Source organism: Ranitomeya imitator, chromosome 1 (assembly GCF_032444005.1).
Source record: "Ranitomeya imitator isolate aRanImi1 chromosome 1, aRanImi1.pri, whole genome shotgun sequence".
Lineage (NCBI taxonomy): Eukaryota > Metazoa > Chordata > Amphibia > Anura > Dendrobatidae > Ranitomeya > Ranitomeya imitator.
Window position 1 is genome coordinate 904,535,032 of NC_091282.1, and position 17,518 is coordinate 904,552,549.

The 17,518-nt window shown below is 45.1% G+C and overlaps 1 protein-coding gene across 1 annotated transcript in view; it reads right to left on the reverse strand.

The window, feature by feature from the left end:
* Positions 1 to 17,518, reverse strand: part of SCARB2 (scavenger receptor class B member 2) — a 113,780-nt gene that overhangs the window by 12,281 nt on the left and 83,981 nt on the right. The window contains exon 10 of the mRNA XM_069743394.1: positions 11,939 to 11,990. Within this exon, the coding sequence (XP_069599495.1) occupies positions 11,939 to 11,990 (52 nt within the window). The remainder of the gene's footprint in view (positions 1 to 11,938; positions 11,991 to 17,518) is intronic.

Genomic DNA, 17,518 nt, shown 5'->3' on the forward strand with positions numbered 1-17,518 from the left:
GCCAGGTAGTATACAGTACAGAGCCATGTAGTATACAGCACAGAGCCACGTAGTATACAGCACAGACACGTAGTATACTGCCCAGTCACGTAGTATATTGCCCAGCTACGTAGTACATTGCCCAGCCACGTATGTAACAGGTTAAAAAATTAAAAATAAACGGTCACATGACCGTGACGTAATGGAAGGTCCTTCTCGCATAGCATCCTTGGCACCGGAACCTGCCGCTTGCACTGCAGAGGACAGGACGACACGTCGGAGGGTGAGAATAATGTTTTTTTTTATTATTAGTATTATTTGCCCAGCCACGTAGTATACAGCACAGACGCGTAGTATACAGCACAGACGCGTAGTATACAGCACAGAGCCACGTAGTATATTGCCCAGTCACGTAGTATATTGCCTATATTGCCCAGCCACGTAGTATATTGCCCAGTCACGTAGTATATTGCCCAGTCACGTAGTATATTGCCCAGCCACGTAGTATATTGCCCAGCCACGTAGTATACAGCACAGAGCCACGTAGTAGCACAGAGCCACGTAGTATAGAGCATAGAGCCAGGTAGTATACAGCACAGAGCCATGTAGTATACAGCACAGAGCCACGTAGTATACAGCACAGACACGTAGTATACTGCCCAGTCACGTAGTATATTGGCCAGTCACGTAGTATATTGCCCAGCTACGTAGTACATTGCCCAGCCACGTATGTTAAAAAATTAAAAATAAACGGTCACATGACCATGACGTAATGGAAGGTCCTTCTCGCATAGCATCCTTGGCACCGGAACCTGCCGCTTGCACTGCAGAGGACAGGACGACACGTCGGAGGGTGAGAATAATGTTTTGTTTTTTTTTATTAGTATTATTTGTAACAGTAGATCTTTTTACTATCGATGCTGCATACGCATCATCAATAGTAAAAAGTTGGTCACACAGGGTTAATAGCTGCGTAACCGGAGTGCGTTACACCACGCTCCGGTAACGCTGGCATTAACCCTGTGTGAGCGCTGACTGTAGGGGAGTACGGAGCGGGCACTGACTGCGGGGAGGAAGGAGCGGCCATGTTGCCACCGGACTGCGCCCGTCGCAGATTGGTCGTGGCAATAGTCGTGGGCGTTTTGCCACGACCAATCAGCGACTTGGATTCCATGACAGACAGAGGCCGCGACCAATGAATATCCGTGACAGAAGGACAGACAGAAGGACAGACAGAAAGACGGAAGTGACCCTTAGACAATTATATAGTAGATATATATGTGAGACAAATATATGAAAAAGTTTGGGCACCCCTATTAATCTTAAGCTTAATGTTTTATAAAAAAATTGTTTTTTTTGCAACAGCTATTTCAGTTTCATATATCTAATAACTGTTGGACACAGTAATGTTTCTGCCTTGAAATGAGGTTTATTGTACTAACAGAAAATGTGCAATCTGCATTCAAACAAAATTTGACAGGTGCATAAGTATGGGCACCCTTATCATTTTCTTGTTTTAAATACTCCTACCTACTTTTTACTGACTTACTAAAGCACTTTTTTTAGTTTTCTAACCTCATTGAGCTTTGAACTTCATAGCCAGGTGTATGCAATCATGAGAAAAGCTACTTAAAGTGGCCACTTGCAAGTTGTTCTCCTGTTTGAATCCCCTCTGAAGAGTGGCATCATGGGCTCCTCAAAACAACTGTCTAATGATCTGAAAACAAAGATTTTTCAACATAGTTGTTCAGGGGAAGGATACAAAAAGCTGTCTCAGAGATTTAACCTGTCAATTTCCACTGTGAGGAACATAGTAAGGAAATGGAAGAACACAGGTACAGTTCTTGTTAAGACCAGAAGTGGCAGGCCAAGAAAAACATCAGAAAGGCAGAGAAGAAGAATGGTGAGATCAGTCATGGACAATCCTCAGACCACCTCCAGAGAGCTGCAGCATCAACTTGCTGCAGATGGTGTCACTGTGCATCGGTCAACTATACAACGCACTTTGCACAAGGAGAAGCTGTGTGGGAGAGTGATGCGAAAGAAGCCGTTTCTGCAAGCACGCCACAAACAAAGTCGGCTGAGGTATGCAAAAGCACATTTGGAGAAGCCAATTTCTTTTTGGAAGACGGTCCTGTGGACTGATGAAACCAAGATTGAGTTGTTTGGTCATACAAAAAGGCGTTATGCATGGTGGCCATGGTGGCCACAGCATTCCAAGAAAAACACTTGCTACCCACAGTAAAATTTGGTGAAGGCTCCATCATGCTTTGAGGCTGTGTGGCCAATGCCGGCACCGGGAATCTTGTTAAAGTTGAGGGACGCATGGATTCCTCTCAGCATCAGCAGATTCTTGACAATAATGTTCATGAATCAGTGACAAAGTTGAAGTTACGCAGGGGATGGATCTGCCAGCAAGACAATGATCCAAAACACCGCTCCAAATCTACTCAGGCATTCATGCAGAGGAACAATTACACTGTTCTGGAATGGCCATCCCAGTCCCCAGACCTGAATATCATTGAACATCTGTGGGATCATTTGAAGAGGGCTGTCCATGCTCGGCGACCATCAAACTTAACTGAGCTGGAATTGTTTTGTAAAGAGTAATGGTCAAAAATACCTTCATCCAGGATCCAGGAACTCATTAAAAGCTACAGGAAGCGACTAGAGGCTGTTATTTTTGCAAAAGGAGGATCTACTAAATATTAATGTCACTTTTCTGGTGGGGTGCCCATACTTATGCACCTGTCAAATTTAGTTTGAATGCAGATTGCACGTTTTCTGGTAGTACAATACACCTCATTTCAAGGCAGAAACATTACTGTGTTCAACAGTTATTAGATATATGAAACTGAAATAGCTGTTGCAAAAAAAACAATTTTTATAAAACATTAAGCTTAAGATTAACCCCTTTCTGACATCAGACGTACTATCCCGTCGAGGTGGGGTGGGCCCCCATGACCAGCGACGGGATAGTACGTCATGCCCTTTAATGCGACACTGCGACTTAAGTCGCGGTGATCGCATTAAAATTCCGACGCCATCTTACCTTGGGGAAGATGGCCTCGGCATCCTGGGGTATGGCGTCCCCTCCCCCGCCTCCCGATCGCTGTGATTGGCTGTTCAATTCTGAACAGCCAATCACAGCCTTTCTCATTGTTTCAGCCAATCAGCTTGGCTGAAACAGCGAGGTTCCAGGCTAGGATCGAGTACGATCACATCGATCGCGCCAATCGCAGGGCACAGCGGCGGTGTTACCCCGCTGTGCCCTGCCTGAAAGTACCTGATCCGGAGCCTGCTTCATCTGCCCTGCGGCTCCGGATCCTGCAGCTGTGATTGGCGCGATCGATGTGATCGTCGATCGCGCCAATCAAGAACAGACCCGCCGGATTGGCGCGATCGACGATCACGCCGATCGCAGGGCACAGCGGCGGTGTTACCCCGCTGTGCCCTGCCTGAAAGTACCTGATCCGGAGCCTGCTTCATCTGCCCTGCGGCTCCGGATCCTGCAGCTGTGATTGGCGCGATCGATGTGATCGTCGATCGCGCCAATCAAGAACAGACCCGCCGGATTGGCGCGATCGACGATCACATCGATCGCGCCGATCGCAGGGCACAGCGGCGGTGTTACCGCGCTGTGCCCTGCTTGGAAATCATTGTGCCGGGCCCTGCATCTTCCTGCCACCTCCCCCGCCACCTCCTGCAGCTCTGCCAATCAGGGCACAGCAGCGGTGTGCCCGCGCTGTGCCCTGATGGTGACCTGCCGGTGACCTGCTGGTCACCGGCTGGTCGCCTGCTGGTGACCTGCCTATGATAGGAGCTGTGAGCTCCGATCATAGGCTGGTGCCTAGCGACACCGGCGTCACCAGGGCCTCCTCTGATTGGTGGGATCGATGTGATCATTCGATCCCACCAATGACAGGTCACAGCAGCGGTGTGACCGCTCTGTGACCTGTCTCACCTGTCCCTGACCTGTCTGACTGCTCTTCAGGAATCCTCACACTTGGTGAGGATTCCTGAAGAGCGGTCACGCTGACAGATCCCCTCCTGTGCTGAGACCTGTGGTGCCACAGTAGCCTGTGACACCACAATTCTTGCTAAAGAAAGAAGACAGAAGAAAGAAGACAGAAGAAAGAAGAGAGACTACAACCGTAAGTGTTCATCCCCGATCCCGGCCCGATCTTACTTCACCCCCCCTTCTCCTTACCCCCCCCCCCCCTTCCTTTTCCCGGCGTTCGTCCGTGCCCAAATTTAGCAGCCGCCGAGCGTTGATTGGTGACGCACTTCACCGATCAACTCGTGCTCGCTTTTCTTTCCCACATCCCCTTGCGTGCACCCAACCGCTGCGTCCAAACCAGTGCCTTTCATTTCTTTTTTTTTTTTCCACATCCCCGTCCACGCACCCCGCCGCTGCGTCTGAACCCGTGCCTTTCATTTCTTTTTTTTTTTTTCCACATCCCCGTTCACACACCCAGCAGCCGCCGAACTTTGATAAGTGACGCAGTTCACTTATCAGAGCTAGGGCCTGCTGTTTTAGACTTTTCCTTTCACAGGTATTTTTTTTTCCCTATTTGCTTTTTTTTCCTTTCAGAATAGTTTGCACCAAACACTATCCCCCCCACACGTACACAGTTACCAATAAATATTACACCCAAGCACCATACTCACAAAAAAAAATGTCCCGTTCGTCCCAGCAGCGCTATTCATTGGAGGAGGCATATGCTTTCCTTGCCTCCGACACTGATAGCGAGGGAGAGGATCCCACATTCCTTTACTCTTCAAATTCTTCATCCTCTTCCTCCTCGGGTCCTGCGGAACCGCCACGCAGACGCCCCAGGAGAGAAGATCAGGCAGCGGCCACTCCTGAAGATGAACCAGCGCGACCCTCTTCGGACCCCATATGGAACTCGCCCCCCGAAAATTACGAGCCACTGATTCCTGATTTTGTGGCAGAATCAGGAATCAAGTTTGACACCACCGGCCTCACAGAAATAGACTTTTTCAAAGTCTTTTTCTCTGAGGCTTTCGTTAACCTCATGGTGGAGCAAACTAATTTGTATGCTCGGCAATTTTTGGAGCAAAACCCCCGTTCATCATTTTCTAACTGGTCTCCTGTAGACGCAGTTGAAATGATGCAGTTTTGGGGCCTGGTCCTCCATATGGGGATCGTGAAGAAGCCAGAAATTCGGCAATATTGGAGTGTAGATATTTTATATAACACTCCAGTGTTCCGAATGGTCATGGTTCGGACGCGTTTTGAGGCCATCCATAAGTTCCTGCATTACAACGATAATGCACGGTGTCCCGCACGAGATGACCCCAATTTTGACCGTCTGTTCAAAGTTCGGCCGGTCATCGAACACTTCAGCAAAAAGTTTGCTGAAGTGTACGTGCCCAAAAGGGACATCTGTGTGGATGAGTCCTTGGTTCATTTTAAGGGGCGGCTCAGATTCCGTCAATACCTGCCCAGCAAAAGGGCCAGGTACGGAATCAAACTCTACAAGCTGTGTGAGAGTGCCTCAGGGTACACCTACAGCTTTAGAGTGTACGAAGGGAAGGACAGCAGGATTGAACCGCCTGAGTGTCCTTCCATCCTGGGAGTGAGTGGGAAAATTGTGTGGGATTTGGTGCACCCACTGCTGGATAAAGGTTATCACCTCTACACTGATAACTTTTATACCAGCATCCCACTCTACAAATCCCTCTCTGCGCGAGGTACCGCAGCCTGCGGTACTGTCCGCAAAAATCAGAGAGGCCTCCCGAAGACGCTACTTGGGCAGATGCTCAGAAAAGGTGAGAGCAAAGCCCAATGTAGCGACCACCTGCTGGTGGTCAAGTACAAGGAAAAGAGGGATGTCCTTCTCTTGACCACCATACATGGTGATGGCAGTGCCCTCGGCAGTGTACGGGGTACCTCAACACAGGTCTGCAAACCGGACTGTGTACTGGGGTACAACAAAAACATAGGGGGCGTTGATCTCTCCGATCAACTCCTCCAACCGTACAGTGCTTTGAGGAAGGCCAAGGTGTGGTACAAAAAGCGGTCCGTGTACATCGTACAAATGGCAATGCTCAACGCTTTCCTGCTGTCACGATGTGCACGACACACTGATACGCCGTACCTTCAGTTCCAGGAGGTAGTGGTTAAGGCCCTGATATTTGGCACAAGGGAAGGAGCGGGCCCCAGTACTTCCAGAACTGAGGGTGCTCGTATCGTACCAGGTCAGCATTTTCCGGGGGTGTGTTGTGAATTCTGTGGTCGAGCTCCCTCCTGTGGTCACAAGTGGTACTTCGGCTGATTCTGTCTATGGGCTTCCGTTGGTGGATGTGAGTGGTACTGCGGCTTCTGAGTTTCCTTCCTCAGGTGATGAGGTTAAGTCGTTAGGTGCTGCTCTATTTAACTCCACCTAGTGCTTTGATCCTGGCCTCCAGTCAATGTTCTAGTATTGGTCTTGCTTCCTCCTGGATCGTTCCTGTGGCCTGTCTCCCAGCATAAGCTAAGTTCTGCTTGTGTTACTTTTGTTTTCTATATTTTCTGTCCAGCTTGCTATTTTGGTTTTTCTTGCTTGCTGGAAGCTCTGAGACGCAGAGGGAGCACCTCCGTACCATTAGTCGGCGCGGAGGGTCTTTTTGCCCCTCTGCGTGGTTGTTTGTAGGTTTTTGTGTTGACCGCAAAGCTATCTTTCCTATCCTCGGTCTATTCAGTAAGTCGGGCCTCACTTTGCTAAATCTATTTCATCTCTGTGTTTGTATTTTCATCTTAACTCAGTCATTATATGTGGGGGGCTGCCTTTTCCTTTGGGGAATTTCTCTGAGGCAAGGTAGGCTTATTTTTCTATCTTCAGGGCTAGTTAGTTTCTCAGGCTGTGCCGAGTTGCATAGGGAGCGTTAGGCGCAATCCACGGCTACCTCTAGTGTGGTGTGATAGGATTAGGGATTGCGGTCAGCAGAGTTTCCACGTCTCAGAGCTCGTACTATGTTTTTTGGTTATTGTCAGGTCACTTTGTGTGCTCTGAACTTCAAGGTCCACTGTGGTTCTGAACTACCTATTCATAACAGGGGTGGTCCCGCCAACTGATAGAAAAAGTAAGCCGCAAAAAAGGTGCCGAGTGTGCTACAAAAGAGGAGTACGCAAGGACACCATCTATCAATGCGACACCTGCCCCGACAAACCTGGCCTGTGTATGAAGGGCTGCTTCAAATTGTACCACACCTCCATGCACTACTAATTTACTTAACAGGAACCAGTAGATTAGTTCCAAAGAGGGGGCACATCTAAGCAAGTTCCTTGGGGTTCTAGGTTCCAAAATGATGTCACTTGTGGTTTTTTTTTACTGTTTAGGCACATCAGGGGCTCTGCAAACGGAACATGACGCCCTCAGAACTAGTCCATCAAAGTCTGCATTCCAAATCGTCACTGCTTCCCTTCTGAGTCCCGAAGTGCCCAAACAGTTTTTTCCCACATATGGGGTACCAGCGTACTCAGAACAAATTGGACAGCAACTTTTGGGGTCCAGCTTCTCCTGTTACCCTTGGGAAAATAAAAAATTGGGGGCTGAAAGATCATTTTTGTGGGGAAAAAAATTGAATTTTTTATTTTCACGCCGGGCATCATAGACTTTAGTGAAGCACTTGGAGGTTCAAAATTCTCACGACACACCTAGATAAGTTCCTTAGGGGGTCAAGTTTCCAAAATGGGGTCACTTGTGGGGAGTTTCTACTGTTTAGGCACATCAGGGGCTCACCAAATGGCACATGATGCCCGCAGACAATTCCATCAAAGTCTGCATTCCAAAACGTCACTACTTCCCTTCCGAGCCCCGAAGTGTGCCCAAACAGTAGTTTTCTCCCACATATGGGGTACCAGCGTACTCAGGACAAATTGGACAACAACTTTTGGGGTCCAGTTTCTCCTGTTACCCTTGGGAAAATAAAAAATTGGGGGCTGAAAGATCATTTTTGTGGGGAAAAAAATAGAATTTTTTATTTTCACGCCGGGCATCATAGACTTTAGTGAAGCACTTGGGGGATAAAAGTGCTCACCACACATCTAGATAAGTTCCTTAGGGGGTCTAGTTTCCAAAATGGGGTCACTTGTGGGGGGTTTCCTCTGTTTAGGCACATCAGGGGCTCGCCAAACGCGACATGGCGTCCGATCTCAATTCCAGCCAATTTTAGCTTGAAAATGTCAAACGGCGCTCCTTTCTTCTGAGCCCTGCCATGCGTCCAAACAGTGGTTCCCCTCACACATGGGGTATCAGCGTACTCAGGACAAATTGGACAACAACTTTTGGGGTCCAATTTCTCCTTTTACCTTTTCTGAAAATAAATTGGGGACTAAACCATCATGTTTGTGGAAAAAATAGGATTTTTTATTTTCACGCCCGGGCGTTATAAACTTTCGTGAAGCACTTTGGGGATAAAAGTGCTCACCACACACCTAGATAAGTTCCTTAGGGGGTCTAGTTTCCAAAATGGGGTCACTTGTGGGGGGTTTCCACTGTTTAGGCACATCAGGGGCTCTCCAAACGCGACATGGCGTCCGATCTCAATTCCAGCCAATTTTAGCTTGAAAATGTCAAACAGCGCTCCTTTCCTTCTAAGCCCTGCCATGCGCCCAAAAAGTGGTTCCCCCTCACATGTGGGGTATCAGCGTATTCAGGACAAATTGGACAACAACTCTTGAGGACCATTTTCTCTTTTTACCCTTGGGAAATTAAAAAAATTATTGCTGAAAGAACATTTTTGTGACTAAAAAGTAAAATGTTAATTTTTTCCTTCCATGTTGCTTCTGCTGCTGTGAAACACCTGAAGGGTTAATATACTTCTTGAATGTGGTTTTGAGGGGTGCAGTTTTTAGAATGGTGTCACTTTTGGGTATTTTCTGCCATATAGACCCCTCAAAATGACTTCAAATGTGAGGTGGTCCCTAAAAAAAATGGTTTTGTAAATTTTGTTGTAAAAATGAGAAATTGCTGGTCAAATTTTAACCCTTGTAACTTCCTAGAAAAAAAAAATTTTGTTTCCAAAATTGTGCTGATGTAAAGTAGACATGTGGGTAATGTTATTTATTAACTAAATTGTGTCACTTAACTCTCTGGTTTAACAGAATAAAAATTCAAAGTTGGAAAATTGCGAAATTTTCAAAATTTTCGCCAAATTTCCGTTTTTTTCACAAATAAATGCAAGTTATATCGAAGAAATTTTACCACTATCATGAAGTACAATATGTTACAAGAAAACAATCTCAGAATCGCTAAGATCCGTTGAAGCGTTTCGGAGTTATAACTTCATAAAGCGACAGTGGTCAGAAATGTAAAAATTGGCCCGGTCATTAACGTGCAAACCACCCTTGGGGGTAAAGGGGTTAATAGGGGTGCCCAAATTTTTTCATATAACTGTATATATATATATTGATATTTCATACAGAGCTAGATAGCTTAAGGCTATGTGCACACGTTCCGAATTATTCGTGGATTTTTTGCGTTTTTTTTGTGTGCGTTTTTGTTCGGCGGTATTCCGGGGCAAAAACGTATACATTATGCATCTCATCATTTCCAATGCATTCCGCATTTTTGCGCACATGTTGTGGAAAATGCATGTGGAAAAATACGCAGCATGTTCATTAATTTTTTGTGGATTTTTTGCGGATTTCCCACTATGTTATTGAATTGGGAAGCTTCAGAAAAAAATGCGAAAAATCCGCGCAAAAAAAACGCGACAAAACTCGCGCTGATTTCTCCGGTTTTGCTCAGGAAATTTCCGCATAAAATCCTGAAGTGTGCACATACCCTTAAAGCCGGTAATTCAATTGTCGGCTATTGCCATCTCCTTATCAAACCCGACAGGATTTGAGACATGGTTTTCACATAGTAAACCATTTCATATCCATTATTTTTTTACATATTCCTCACTAATGTTAGAAGTGTCTGTGTGCAAAATTTGGGAGTTCTAGGTGTTGAAATAAAGGTTAAATCACGGAAAAAACTGGCGTGGGCTCCCGCGCAATTTTCTCCGCCAGAGTGGGAAAGCCAGTGACTGAGGGCAGATATTAATAGCCTAGAGAGGGACCATGGTTGTTGCTACCCCCCCCCCCCCGGCTAAAAACATCTGCCCCCAGCCACCCCAGAAAATGCACATCTGTAAGATGCACCTATTCTGGCACTTGGCCACTCTCTTCCCACTCCCGAGTAGCGGTGGGATATGGGGTAATAAGAGGTTAATGTCACCTTGCTAATGTAGGGTGACATTAAGCCTGGTTAATAATGGAGAGATGTCAATAAGATACCTATCCATTATTATCCAATAGTAGTAAAGGGTTAATAATACACACACACACACACATTATGAATAAAGTATTTTAATGAAATAAATACACACATGGGGTTTTAAAATCTTTATTGTACGCTTATCCACCTGAAAACCCTCAATCTGTAAAAAAAATAAAATAAAAAAGCAACAATATGCCATACCTTTCCGGCGACCAGTCATGTCCCAAGCTGTAAATCCATCTGAAGGGGTTAAATAAATGTATAACCAGGAGCCTGCTAATGCAGCTGTTGCTCCTGGTTGTAAAAACTGGGAAATGAATGGAATGCAAGGGAACGTAGCATCGTAGACCTGAGGTGATGCGCCCCCTGATGGCATAAACTCATATGAACTCTAGCGTGGGAAAATATTCAGAAAAATTCTCACGCTATATATATATATATATATATATATATATATATATATATATATATATATATATATATATATACACACACGAAGGTTTACATGCGCAAAATACGCAGCCACACCTTGCCTACGGATGACATACGGATCACTGTTCAGGGAACATTTCTGCGTATTACGCCTGTAAAAAAACGGACCGTATTTACCTACGCTAAGTGTGACGCCGGCCTAACTTGGCTGCCTCATTATAGTGAACGGATCCCTCTAGGGCAGGGGTGAGGAATCTTTTTTTCTGCCAAGGGCCATTTGGATATTTATACCATCCTTCGAGGGCCGTACAAACTCCGCCCACAAAGTACATCCTGACTGGCACTGGTGTCAGGATGTAATCTTTCATTGCATGTCCTTCAGTGTTCAGAAGTGAACACTGCGTGTGTGTGCTAATAGAGCAAGAAGAAATTAATGAGCTGGTTGTAATTAAAATACACCTCCTTGCCCAAAAATGTGGTCCCTGAGAATCTTCTCGGGGGCCTGATAAAAGGTCAACGAAGGACGTAAATGGCCCTGGGGCCTGAGGTTCCCCACCCCTGCTCTCGGGTTTCATCTGAATTACGTCACTCAGAGATTTAGATGGAAACCCCAAAATAAGCGCTCAGCTTTCAGCACGTAAATGCATGGAGCAATACATGGAGCCGCACGCTCCGCTCCTGAGTGACGGCGGCAATCCCGGGTATTAACATGCGAGACTCGGCCGTATTTCTCGCATGTGTGATCCCGGCTTAAGACAGATGTTGAATTTTTATGTATGTATACCAGCTTAGAAAAGGCACGTGATATTACAGGCCATTGTATGCTTGAGGTGCTAAGTAGTAAATGTTCACCTGATATCCAGGGAATAATTGTGTTTAGTTAGTGGCTAGACGTGTAGGACTTATTTTGCAAGCTGCTTTATCTGCTTGATAAGACAACAGAGCTGGTTTAGGCTTGCTAATCCTGATTTTCTAGTCAATCTAGCCCAGGACGCAGCAATTCCTAAGTACCTGAATATCGCTTAAAAATAATTATGAATAATGCATTGTGTGAGAAAAAAAAAAGAAGCTTCATTGTGTAATGAAATTGGTGGAAAAACATTAATAGTGCCACAGGATGCATCAATTACGGTTGTGGAAAATGTTGCAAAATTGGATCAAATTGATCAACATAGCATAATAAACTTAGTGCAACCACTGTACATATGGCTCCTAATAGTCTATGAGGCTTTTGAGTGATCAAACGTTCTTACCTCATTAAGATACATTACTGGAAAATAGAGAGTTTGTATTTGCTGAGTAATTCTGAAAAAAAAAGAACAAAAATTAGTAACTGCAAAAACAAAAAAAAATTGTCTTATAAATATAGACATGAAGGAACATGAATGATTGGCTGTGATTATGATAATGGCGTTAGTAGAATAGAATGCTTACGTCAATATTTCCCATCACTTTTACCATTGGCAAACCCCTCTAAAATGTTTTATCTCCAAACAACCACTACAACAATCCTATGCCTACTGCTCTTAGACCATGTTCACATGTTGAGTATTTTGTGAGTTTTTTACTTCCGGATTTGTAAGCTAAAGCCAGGAGTGGGTGATAAATACAGAAGTGGTGACGCGTCTCTATTATACTTTTCCCCTGAATGTTTCACTCCTGATTTTGGCTTACAGATACTGAGGGAAAATACTGATCAAATACTGACTGTGCATGTGGCCTTAAAGGGAATCTGTCAGCAGAATTTCACCCTCCAAATTATTTATATGTACATGTAGCTCTTTCAAACACAATTCCATTAATGCCTTTACCCAGCCAAGAAATCTTTACCAAGAATTCTGTGTTTGAAATATAGGCAAATGAGACTGAAGTGCTTTTGGAACGGTGTAGCTCTTCCCACTCCTGTCACTCTGATTTTATTCAGTGCTCTGCATTGCCTCTTCCTGCCTGACAGCTCCTATTTTTAAAATCACACACAAAATGAACAGTCAGTCAAGTAGGAGAAGGCAGCGCTGGGTGGGGAATATTAAGGTCTGGAGAGCAAGAACTTGGGGAAAAGCTTCCACGCGCCAAGAGCACTTCAGCCTCATTTGCATAAAGATTTAAATGAAAATTAGGAGAAGACTGGTTAATTGAAAGGGAATCGGTCACCTAATTTTTCACATATAAGATGCGGCCACCGCCATTCTGTAATGCTGTAGATAAGCCCCTGATGTAACCTGAAGGATAAGGCTACTTTCACACTTCTGTCTTTATAAAGACGTTGCAATGCGTCGTTCTGTGCAAAAAACGGATCCTGCAAAGTTGCCCGCAGGATGCGTTTTTTTGCACATAGACTTGTATTACCGACGCATCGCGACGTATGGACACACGTTCCATACGTCATGCACTGGATGCGTCGGTAATTGGCGGGCTGTCGCCATAAAAAAGTTCATTGTAACTTTTTTTGTGCGACGCATCCGCCATTTTCGACCGCACATGTGCGGCCAAAACTCCGCCCTCTCCTCCTCTAAACTCATAATGGGCAGCGGATGCATCTAAAAACTGCATCCGCTGCCCACGTTGTGCACTATTTTGCACAACGTCCGTCAGTACGTCGGGCCTACGGTTTGCGACGGCTCCGTACCGTCGGAAATGTGAAAGTAGCCTTAGAAAAACAAGTTAGATTATATTCACTGTGGGGCGGTCCGGTCTGATGGGCTTCGCAGGTCTGGGTCCGGCGCCTCCCATCTTCATGCGATGACGTCCTCTTCCTTTCTTCGGTCTTTCTTGCGCAGGCGTAATTCTCTGCCCTGTTGAGGGCAAAGTACTGCAGTGCGCAGGTGCCGGGAAAGGTCAGAGAGGCCTGGCGCCTGCGCACTGCAGTACTTTACGCTGCCCTCAACAGGGCAAATCAGCACACCTGCGCAGGAGCCGCGACAGAAGCAAAGAGGATGACATCAACGCATGAAGATGGGAATGCCGGACCCGGACCTGTGACGCCCATTGGACCCGACCCGCACCGGACAGCCCCTTGGTGAGTATAATCTAACTTGTTTTTCTTATCTTTCAGGTTACATCGGGGCTTATGTACAGCATTACAGAATGCTGTAGATAAGCCCCTAATGGCGGTGGCCGCATCCTATATGTGAAAAATGAGGTAACAGATTCACTTTAAAAGTAGGGCCGGGCTTGTCATTGCAAGAGATATATATAAATATGAGGGAGGGGAGTAATACTGTTAACAGGTTCTATTAAAGGCCCACATACCAATTAGACTAAGATTGGCTGAACCCACTGAAATCTGGGTGCTCAACACACAGTCTAATGTCTATGGGGCCTCCCAACCGTCCCCCAACAGGTGATATGATTTTGGACTGCTGATCCTTTTGTTCTTCGGCATATAAGCCAGAGTAGTGTGGCAGCTACTCTCTCATATAGAACACAAGAAAACTCTGCAAAGTGAGTGCTTCTGATATTGGACGAGTTGGGAGACATGGCTGCCTGCCGAACTATCAAATCATCCATAGCTAAGTATTGTACATGGGCCCCCATTAGGTTGAGTTCTCTATCTACATTACTGATTTGTGGAGAAATACACTCTAATCTGTTATGCAATGTATCCGTTACAACCAATACTGTTAAATATGCCTGCTCTGGTTAAAATGGATTAACAATGTGCTAAAAATAAGAGATGGATAAGATTGGTTAAGGCAAATTTACAGACGAGAATCTATGCTATTTTACTGCCTATGCAGCAAGTGTATGAGATTAGAAAAAAATAAACATTTTTTTTTTTAAGGAAAATAACCTGAAATTGGCTCCAGAGCAGGTCCGCACATTTTCTCTGCTTTCTGCTCTTATTTATGTCAGGTTATCTTGGTAACATTACACACCTTTCTGATTTAATCTCTGTAGACCTCTTAAGGTACCGTCACACTGAACGATATCCGTGACGTTGCAGCGTCCTGGCTAGCAATATCGTTCAGTTTGACATGCAGCAGCGATCAGGATCCTGCTGTGATGTCGTTGGTCGCTGCAGAAAGTCCAGCACTTTCTTTCGTCGCTGGATCTCCTGCAGAAATCGCTGAATCGGCGTGTGTGACGCCGATTCAGCGATGTCTTCACTGGTAACCAGGGTAAACATCGGGCTACTAAGCGCAGGGCCGCGCTTAGTAACCCGATGTTTACCCTGGTTACCATCGTAAAAGTAAAAAAACCCAAACACTACATACTTACCTTCCGCTGTCTGTCCCCCGCTGTACTTCTCTGCACTGGCTGTGAGCGCCGAACAGCCAGAAAGCAGAGCACAGCGGTGACGTCACCGCTCTGCTTTCCGGCCGCTGTGCTCACAGCCAGTGCAGGAAAGCACAGCGCCGGGGACAGAGAGCGGAAGGTAAGTATGTAGTGTTTGTTTTTTTTTACTTTTACGATGGTAACCAGGGTAAACATCGGGTTACTAAGCGCGGCCCTGCGCTTAGTAACCCGATGTTTATCCTGGTTACCGGCATCGTTGGTCGCTGGAGAGCTGTCTGTGTGACAGCTCTTCAGCGACCAAACAGCGACGCTGCAGCGATCGACATCGTTGTCGGTATCGCTGCAGCGTCGCTTAGTGTGACGGTACCTTTAAGCTCGCTCAGGCAACTGCGCCAGGCATGAAAATTGATATAGTGGCAACTGCTGCTACAAGTCCATATAATCAGTACCACATCATTTTACTAACCCAGCACTGCTATTGCTGGACTATGGCCGGGGTCACACTACCGTAGAATACGGACGAGTGCTATCTGAGAAAACATTGAATAGCACCCGGATCAGTGTTAATCTATGGGACAGCTCACATCACCGTTTTTTTTTTCCTCAGGCGAATTCAGCGTGTGAGTGAAATCACAGCATCATGTGATTGTACGCTTATATCGCCAATGCAAGTCTATAGGTGCGAGCAAAAACACCACACGGACCATCCGTGTGCCTTGCGACAAATACGCTCACATTTTCCTCATTTCAGCCCATTGAGCCATTAAATTCAATGGTGAAAAGCAGTGAGAAATGTAAAGCCATACGGATGTCATATGGTGCGAGAAAATTGCATCATCGCATTGCAAACGCATCAGCTGTTCCAAGACACTGTCCGCACACTCGTCTCTCCGGCATTGAGGTGCCTGCCTGCCTACACAGCTCAACTGCTCTAAGGTGCTATCCGCATACTAGGCTCTGCTGTTCTAAGGTGCCTAATTACGTACATTGCCCCGCTGCTCCATGGTGCTGATCAAACCTTCGGTTCTGCTGTACAAAGGTACCTGCCTATGTCCTGTGTTTTGGCTCTCCTGGGTGCTGTCCACACACTCAGCTTTGTAATTTTAATGCACCAGTGACCAGTCCATATCTTCCGTCCCGCTGTTCTACATGTCCTCACGGATCTCCAGCTCTGCCGATCCATGCGCTGTCCAGCATATTGACTTCTATTGGTCCTTGCTTGTAAAATTGTAAGTTGCCGTGTTTGTGATGGAATCTTACCAAGAGATGATGTCAGCTTAACACACACATACACATAGGTATGCAAACATGCAATAAAAGAGGACATATTAATAGGTACTGTGCCTCAGAGACCTGGGGTGTGGTGGGTCCCAAGTCTCCATCTCGGAGGTACAGTACCTATTACTATATACTCTTGTATTGCATGTTTGCATATCAATGCAAAATTTGCCTCTTTCAATTTTATAAACCCTGTCAGCCTTCTATGAGCACACCTAGATTTATTGTCTAGCACTTTTCACATTATGAGGCTATTTTATTGCTATACTTAGATTGGGAATATCAATTGCATTTTTTGCACTTTTTTCTACCCATTCATTCATTACTTTAACCCTTCTCTCTGAGATTATTACCTACATTTTAAGGACTTTGTGTAAATATGTGATTAAAGTATATTTTAAGTACGGTACATGCTCACGTTTATTTACCACCTGGGTGTACCCACTTTGTTTCTGCAACCTGCAGTGCTCTCTTTTTCATATTTTGTTTAAATGTTTTCAATAAACTTTATATATCTTTTATAAAAAATATATACCGTACCTTGGCTTTTTTGTAAAGTTCCTTCATTTTGGTGGTTCCAGATATGGTATAACAAAAACATGTTCAATATATACTATTCAAGACTTTACACGTGCTGCGCCGATTCTTTGGAATGCACTACCTAGGATAATACGATTAATCCCCAATCCCCACAGTTTTAAGCGTGCCCTAAAAACTCATTTGTTCAGACTGGCCTACCGCCTCAATGCATTAACCTAACGATCCCTGTGTGGCCTATATTAAAAAAAAAAAAAAAAAAAATTAATTAACTGGTTCATGCAGCTTTACATGAACACCCAAGCCTTACACTATGGCTGGTCCGAATAACTATAGCAATTGTTACCATCCACCTCTCGTGTCTCCCCTTTTCCTCATAGTTTGTAAGCTTACGAGCAGGGCCCTCACTCCTCTTGATATCTGTTTTGAACTGTATTTCTGTTATGCTGTAATGTCTATTGTATGTACAAGTCCCCTCTATAATTTGTAAAGCGCTGCGGAATATGTTGGCGCTATATAAATAAAAATTATTATTATTATTATTATATATAGTTTGAGTTCACACAACTAATGTATTATAGACATTAGTTGGCAGTCTTGGGCAGCAATTCTATATAAGCGCCCTTACTCTAACTCAATGCAACAAACAGTGCATGTATCCAATCTCCATCCTGAGGCCTACACTACTGATGGCGACCTTGTAGATCAGAGTTGCCCAGACATAAAGATTTCAGTGGCCACTGATTGACACATTTATATTTCTTATATTTGTACATGTCAAA